The sequence below is a fragment of the Porites lutea genome, chromosome 1 (genome assembly GCF_958299795.1).
Source record: "Porites lutea chromosome 1, jaPorLute2.1, whole genome shotgun sequence".
Taxonomy (NCBI): Eukaryota; Metazoa; Cnidaria; class Anthozoa; order Scleractinia; family Poritidae; genus Porites; species Porites lutea.
Window position 1 is genome coordinate 28148798 of NC_133201.1, and position 8169 is coordinate 28156966.

An 8169-nucleotide genomic window follows, 5' to 3' on the forward strand; every position below is an offset into this window, starting at 1 on the left:
AGTAATGTCCATGAAAGACCAGGCCTTATCAGCTGCTTTCTTACCTTCAATAATGTGATTCAGTTGTGCTGTGCTTATAGAGCCATCATTACTTTTTTGGTTTTCGGCCAAGAATCCTTTCAAAGCTATGTCTGTTAACTGACTCAGTCCTGGGTCATTTTTCAGTTTCTCTAACAATCGTTTTCCGCCAGGCTCCTTTCACTGTGGAGGAAATTGTGCCACTTGTCCATACATTACTAATGGCCTTACAAGTTATACTTTTTACGCAACGGGTGAAACACACAGCATCACTTCACAGACTACTTGTAACACTAGAAATGTGATGTACATGGTTCATTATAGATGTAACTGTTGTAATTTACAACATATAGGTGAAACTTAGCGACTCCTCAAAGACAGGTTTAACAAACACAGACGTGCGGTCGACAAAACTAACATTAAATCTAAACCCACTACTGAAATTGAACACTTTCTCCCTCACTCTAACCATTCGCATACTGACATGCAGTTAATCCCACTAGAGAAAATTCATTCTTCTCGTGACTCAGTTCTTAAGGCTAGATTTTATAGATAAGGCCATGAAATCCATATCCTTATTATATTTTCTTTTCCTAGTGCTGTTATGGCAAACCGAAATAATGTTATGAAAAAACAATACACGTTGTTCTGATCAGCTTTGGAGTAGTCTTTGGACTTTTCGTTTGTGGTTCTTGATATTTTGGCTGATTAGATCTCTTTTCCAGAGATTCAACGTTTATAACCAGCAGGATCTTTGTTCACGGTTTTTTCAGTTAATTTAATTCTATTATAAGTTGCTTGTTTCGCCTTCAACAAGCGCTATGATGCCCTTCCACGCGCCTACTCATGTTTAAACCCCATTGTCCTTAGCTCATAGTATGCGGGAGTCTAATACGAGGCAGCCAAAAGTGAGCTCTAGTCCCGTTCTGTCCTTCGTTCTGTCAACGTTGCGCATTACCTGAGAGTTGACGTTGTAGTACAGTGGAACCTCGACCTCTATAACACTATAACAAATGCTTCGGTATGACAAACGATTTTCTCTACTCCAGCAATAGTAAATTATATGAAAAATAACTTTGGTATAACAAAACCTCATTAAAGCGAGCAAATGTTGCCAGTCCCTTGACAATTCCACACTATGGATTTTTGTCAGTGGAACTTGGATTCTGGGTTCGAATCTTAAGTGAGATTACAGATTCCTTAAGCTGTATTCCAAGTTCCACAAGCAACAAGCTCCTGAATTCCAGAATCTGCATTCCCTTACATGGGGCGAAAAGTCTTAGTATGTGCTAATGTTACATTACAATTCTCATTGACAGTCACCCGAATTGTATCTTCTTGAGTGTGGAAAGGCAAAAGACTCTTGGCTACCGCATTCACGATTTACTTGAGTACAGAAGTTACCCTCGAAAGAATATTGGCTACCTGTATGCTATTCAACATGGTGCGAAAATCATCTATGAAACAGACGATGATAACTCGCCAACAAGCGGCAAAATAACTTTCTACCAACAAGAAACTGGGGACTTCTTTGTTTACAAAACGGATTCCGCAATGGTGAACCCTTACGAACACTTTGGACAAAGCACTATATGGCCAAGGGGATACCCCCTGGATCACATTGGTGACCCCCCATCGCACCGGTTTGTCAAATGTGAAGGTGTGGATACATCAATCCAACAGGGGGTAGTGAACGGAGATCCCGACGTGGACGCCATATTTAGACTGACAAGAAAAGACAAAGGTGTTGATTTGAATGTAGAGTTTGATGCTGAAGCGCCTCCTGTTGTACTTCCTCCAAATACATTGGCTCCGTTCAATTCTCAAAACACGCTGTTCTTACACAAGGCATTGTGGGCCTTGTTGCTTCCAACATCAGTAACTTTCCGAGTCTGCGATATCTGGCGCGGTTACTGGGCTCAGCGGTTATTGTGGGATGTGGGGACACATTTGTCATTTTTCCCGCCCAATGCCGTTCAGTTCAGAAATGCACATGACTATTTGTCCGATTTTAAGGAGGAAAAGGTGGTCTATTATGAATCTGGGCGTTTAATTGAGTTTTTAAACAAATGGAAATCAGACAAACCAGACTTTTTCAGCAGAGTACTTGATTTAAGCATGGCATTGGCTGAAAATGGATTCTGGGGGATAAATGATGCTCTCTTAACTAAAGCATGGCTAACTGACTTAGTCAGTATTGGATATGAAATGCCGAGCATAAAAAAGGCCTCCAAACCATGTACAAAAGTTATCAGTGAAGAGATAGACCTTCATTCGAAGGAAAAGCCATCATCATATCTTAGAGCAGGGGCAGAGTTGAAAAACATTCTCAAGAGAAAAAAAAAAGAGGGTTGATGCACCAGATGCATAGCAATGTATTTTAGACATTTCGATTAATTCTATGCTTCTCACAAAACCTAGTAGCTTCCAGGCTCTTAGATAGCAGGGAAGTCGCGAAAACAAAGGGACATGAGTGATCTGGGAAAGGGCGTGATCTCTCTCCCCAGTCCCCGTACGTCTTTTTTTGTCATGTTGAGAGATATCTGCACATAAAATAGGGAGTTTATTTCTTAAAATGCCGCCTAGTATTTAAATTGCCCGTCGGGGGGAATCTCTATTCCTCATAAGCTCGGCTTCTCGGAGATTTCCCCGCCACAGTCACTCCTCCCAAGTAATGTACAAATTTTAAATTTAATGTTAATTAACCTATTTATTATCATTTTTATTCTGCTTGTAATTCATTGTGTGTGGCAAAATAATAAAATAAAACAAGTTTTTGAGCAACGCACATCAACTGGAAGTGAACTTTTAGAAATCTTGGTTCGTGATTTTAAACAAATTTTATAGTAGTTTGTCTCTATCAGAGTAAAAACACTCAGTAATACAACTTTGGTAGCATCAAGACATACAATCTGGTTGACGTGCGTCGTTTCATCAAAGTGTGCGCAGGGTTATTTCATCCTAGGAATTTCGAGAACGTACCTCTGGAGCCAGGGTACTGAAAAGGCAACCTATGGGAAGAATTTATTGTCTATATTTTACAAATTTTGTTTTTCATTCACAATTGAACACTGAAAATAAAGACTACATCAGCAGCTCAAATATCACTTAAATACAAAATATATTGATACATCTACAATGATAAATATCTTCCCACAACAATTGCTACCCGAGTTTGAAATAGCCGGTGTTGCTCAAGCTTGTCCTTACAAGACTTAACCTCTAGTTAACCCTAGCTGTGGTAACAATAAGGTCTGCGGCGCAGGCTATAGCTAGTGATGCTCCCACATTTTTTTTCTTTTAAATTGAAATATTTGAATTTAGTGGATATTAGATATTGTACCTGATTTTGGATATTGACATACCTGAATTGTTTTGTTTTCGTTGTGTGGCCATTTGAATTGTCAGGCTATTATTTGCTTCCCGCCATTTGACAACTTATAAGGCATTTTTGAGCAAGGCATGTCAGTTGGAGAGGGAATTCTTGCATTCTTAGCTTGTTGCCCAAATTTTAGCTAATGTCTTTTAGAGAAAAGAAACTTAGTAATACTGAGTTACAGGGAAAAAACCTACTTTTGTTCAACTTGTGTCGCTCAAAAATCTGCAAAAAAACCCTTTTCAGTTTAAACTCTACTTTTCTTGAAGAAACTGGAAAATGACGTCTCAAAGTGGAAAAGGAATGTGTGGGAGACGTGAGCAAATAAAAAGCAAATATAATAATAATAATATGACTTAATAGTGTGGTATCCACTAATAATTGCTCAAAGCGCTCTACAATAATATGGTAAGAAACTAGTCGAGAGTTAAAAACTATTGTAAGATAAAATAAAAATTAAATAAAGCTACTAATATCAAACATTGTAGGCTGATTTAAATAAGTATGTCTTCAACTGTGTCCAGAACTGGTCGACAGATGTAACACCCCTGAGTTCAGGGGGCAGATCCATAACTTAGGAGCAGCTGCGGAAAAAGCCCTATCACCATACGTCTTTAACCTAGTCCTAGGAATGGCTAGAAAATTCTGGGAACTAGAACGAAGTAATCGTGAACCATTAGTGTAGCGTAAAAGTTCGGATAGGTAAGCTGGTTTCAAGCCATTTAGACATTTGTAAACTAAGAGTAAAATTTTATAATGTATGCGATAACCCAGCGGCAACCAATGAAGTTTGAACAGGATAGGAGTGATATGGTCAAACCACTTAGATAATGTAACAATGCGTGCAGCAGTGTTTTGTATCAGTCTTAACCTGTTTAACAGGTGTTTAGGAAGACCATATAACAAAGAGTTACAGTTATTGAGTTTAGAGCTAATAAACGCATGTACTAAAATTTGAGAGGTATCTTCACTTAAGTACTTCCTGATCTTAGCTGTGTTCCTTAAATGATACTGACAGGAAACGCAGATTTTGTTAACATGGTCGGTAAAATCAAGACACTGATCTATAATCACCCCCAGATTTCGGGGGGAGGGTTTGGTTTGGATCTTCTCATCAACCACTTGGATAAACTCTAGAGAAGGCGTGCAATGAAATTTTGAGCTGATGAGAAAAAGTTCAGTTTTATCCTGGTTGAGTTTAGGACCATTGTTCACCATCCAACAATCAATGTTGTTTACACAGTATTCAACACGACACTTAGCCAAGGAGAGATCACAGCTACAGTCAGTTTTAAACGATATATACAGCTGGGTGTCATCAGCGTATAAATGATACTGTAACTTGTGGAACTTTATGATATCAGCAATGGGTGATGTATAGAGGAGATAAAGAAAAGGGCCCAGAACAGATCCCTGGGCTACACCACGTTCTAGAGAGTGCTGTGTTGACCTACAGTCATTGACCCAAACAAACTGCATGCGCAACGTCAGGTATGACTCAAACCATGTAGCTGCCGAGTACCGTTTACTCCGAAGCGGTTATGCAATCTTGATAACAGTATCGAGTGATCAACCGTGTCGAAGGCAGCTGACAAGTCCGATAAAAGAAGTATAACAGACTCATTGTTGTCAATAGCACACAGGATGTCATTCTGGACCCTTGCTAAAGCTGTCTCGGTGGAGCGAAAGAAAATAGATGACCATGAGTGATTTTCAATTGTAAATCACTTTAGTTTTTTTTTTTTTCCGTTCACTCAAGCTTTCTTTCCACTTTCATGAATAGCAATTGGCTTAACCGTAAGCCTGGGGAAGGGTTCTCTTTAAGGAAAATACAATTAACTCTCAGTCTAAGACGGACACCTCCCAGAGGAGTACTCCTTGGAATTCTTGGTGGGGGTGTGCCGCCTGGTTCTCCAAATCCTGACCCTATTTCAGACCAAAAAATGTCATTTTTCACACCTGTTTTCAGACCTGGCTTTTACCTAGATTAGAACGCCAACAAAAAAGATTTCTTAAAATCTGTTTCGAATTTGCATATTTCTCTTTTAGTTTCTTACTTATGTGTAATTTTCCCTCATACACTCCGGTAGTTCCCTAGAAAACCATACCTGATTCCAGACCAAAATTTCCCGTGTCTATACCCGTTTTTAGACCAAAAAGGTCCAAAAACCCTACCCTTTGGGGTACCCATATGGCTTACCTATATAAGGGAGTACCCTCCCCCCCCCCCCCCCCCCCGTAGGAGATATCCCTCTTAGAGAGTAAAAGAGTCAAAGAAGAGGAGTAAAAAATGGAAGGAAGCAACTCTAGGTGTCCATCTTTTAGAGGTTTCCGTTAAAATAGAGTCAACCATATATAATAAGGAGATCCTTTCTACCCAGGAAAAAATGCTATACACCTTTCAATTAATATAACTGGATGACTTATTGAACAATTTAACAAAATCAAATTTCTTTAATTTGATTGCATATGGAGTAATGGACGACGAAACTTACTCAGCCACGAAGATACAGGGTCGGTTATTTAAACGAAGTCTAACTTAGACTGCAGTTTAGGTAATCTTTGGACCTCTAAATCTGATCAAACAAAAAATGGCTTAGAATGCAGTTTTACTAAACGCTGGGTGAACACCATTTAAGTAACTAGCCCAAAGGTAATACAAAAAAACGAAAAATAGAGAAAAATTTAGTAAGTGTGTTGAAGTCGCAGTCCATCATACAGGAATGGGGAGTGGTAGTCTCCCCCTTGCAGTTGTTTTTAGGCTTGTCAGGCAATGCTCCTCCCGTTGGATGACGAGCCTAAAAACGGCTGCGAATGAGACTATGGGAGGTGGGGTTGCCGTATTTTTTGAGATGGTCAGAAGATGGTTGAGCATTACATCTGACTTATTTTAGTTCATCAAGTTTATTACTTACAAACACAACTTCATCTTTATTAAGCAAATACTGACCTTTTGGTGGACTCTGCAATGTTTTACTTTAATCGTCACTGTCAAATCTCACTGACCACCAGTGAAAAATTTTCACTGAACTTTATAGCCTCTAGGCTTGCATGTCTTATTATTTTGTGACAAATATCTATACTTTTATTTTTCTAGATTTTCAATCTATGTCCATTTTACAGCATTTGGACTTATTTGCCAGTTACCAAGAGTTTAAAAAATAAACATTTCTGGACATTAGAAAGTGTCTTAATTTACTGGCTGTGGCTTTTCTTGAAATTTGTTTTGCCCACAGCACTGGCAGGTCCAAAATACAGGTCACAAGTTAAGTGCATGTTAGAGTACAGGTCACAGTGGTATGGTGAATAAGCAACACTTAACATTTTTTATAGTCCTACTCACAATCTGATATAGAGTTTTAGCTTAAGGGGAAACTGTCTATCTCAGTTATTTATCAGTAGTGCAGTGACCTGTACTAGTGACCTAAGTTTTGAACATGCCACCACATGACACATGTGGCATGACAACTGATGGTAGCACAAGTTTGATGCTGGAAATTCTTCATTTCTATTACCGTAAATCCTCTACTAAGCCCCCCTCTCAAATAAGCCCCCCCTTTCTAATAAGCCCCCCCTTTTCAGAGGAGGAAAGTTAATAAGCCCCCCCCCCTCCCCCAATCCTTATTCTTCAGAAAAAAATTAATGATTAACGTGAAGGATCAGTTATGGTTCATTAAGGCTGGAAGTTCATATTGTTTTTGGTCTTAAGCTGCATGACCTCCAACTTCATATGCTTAACTTTCTCAACTTTGCACTCTAGTTCTCTGTGGAGAATTATCACCATTTAAAAATGTAAATATAAGAGGAGTTTTCCAGAGATTTTCGTTTGTAAGTTGTGTACGACAAATCAATACAAGTAACCATTCTCATAAAAATTACCGGAGAACAAGAGGCCGAAAGCACATTTTTGAAGAAAAAAAAATTTTGTTTTTGTTACTTTTAGGCTCCCACAAGTGAATTACATACTTTTGACAGTGCCTTTAATTGTACAACGCGTAAGTCTACTGAGTCTCATACCACGGTATTTTTGCTACAGGTGATGCCTTTTGCAAAATTAAATAAGCCCCCCCTCTATTTTAAGCCCCCCTCTCTATTAAGCCCCCCCACCCCCGCCTCAAAAGTGCTTGAAAAAAATAAGCCCCCCGGGGGGGCTTAATAGAGGATTTACGGTATGCAATAACACTCTGCTTAGCTTCAGGACATGTTATCTTTGCGGGCTCATGTCATTTGTCAAAACCAACGCTCAGATGTACTTCCGGTTTGTCTAATAATTAGAATTCGCCTTCGAACGTTGAAATACGAAGTCCAGTCTGCAATCCTGAACTCCACTGTAACTGTCACACTAGGAAACTTGTTTCCTGGCAAAGTCCTCACAGCTTTAGCCTTTCTTGGATTATAGTCGCGATAAACATGCATGACGAAGAGAAATATATCCTATCAATTCACTAGCACAAACTTCAGCTCCAAAATTATATCCCTGGTGGGCGCACTAGCCAACAATTCCTACAATCCTCACAGCAGAGTTTTTCAGTAATGTCCATTGCGTAGATTTTACTTGCTGACTGTCGGCTCTTTTTCGTGAAAAACATAGTAGTAGCAAACTGAAACTTGAGTAAACAACGACAAGATAGACAGAGTTCTTGGCGAGGAGCCCGCACGCTGTTGTGAACATGAGAAGCAGAGCCATTCCGCTGCTGAAAACAACAATGCTCATTAAAATTCTTAAGAAAGGAGCAATTCCCAATAAAATGAAGATTATTTTGAGAACTGGCGGC

At 39.2% G+C, this 8169-nt stretch overlaps 1 protein-coding gene across 1 annotated transcript in view; it reads left to right on the forward strand.

Moving 5' to 3' along the window:
• LOC140947669 (uncharacterized) overlaps positions 1 to 4352 on the forward strand; it is an 8310-nt gene extending 3958 nt beyond the window's left edge. The window contains exon 2 of the mRNA XM_073396841.1: positions 1338 to 4352. Within this exon, the coding sequence (XP_073252942.1) occupies positions 1338 to 2373 (1036 nt within the window). The 3' untranslated portion in view covers positions 2374 to 4352. The remainder of the gene's footprint in view (positions 1 to 1337) is intronic.
• The last annotated feature ends 3817 nt before the right edge of the window (positions 4353 to 8169 follow it).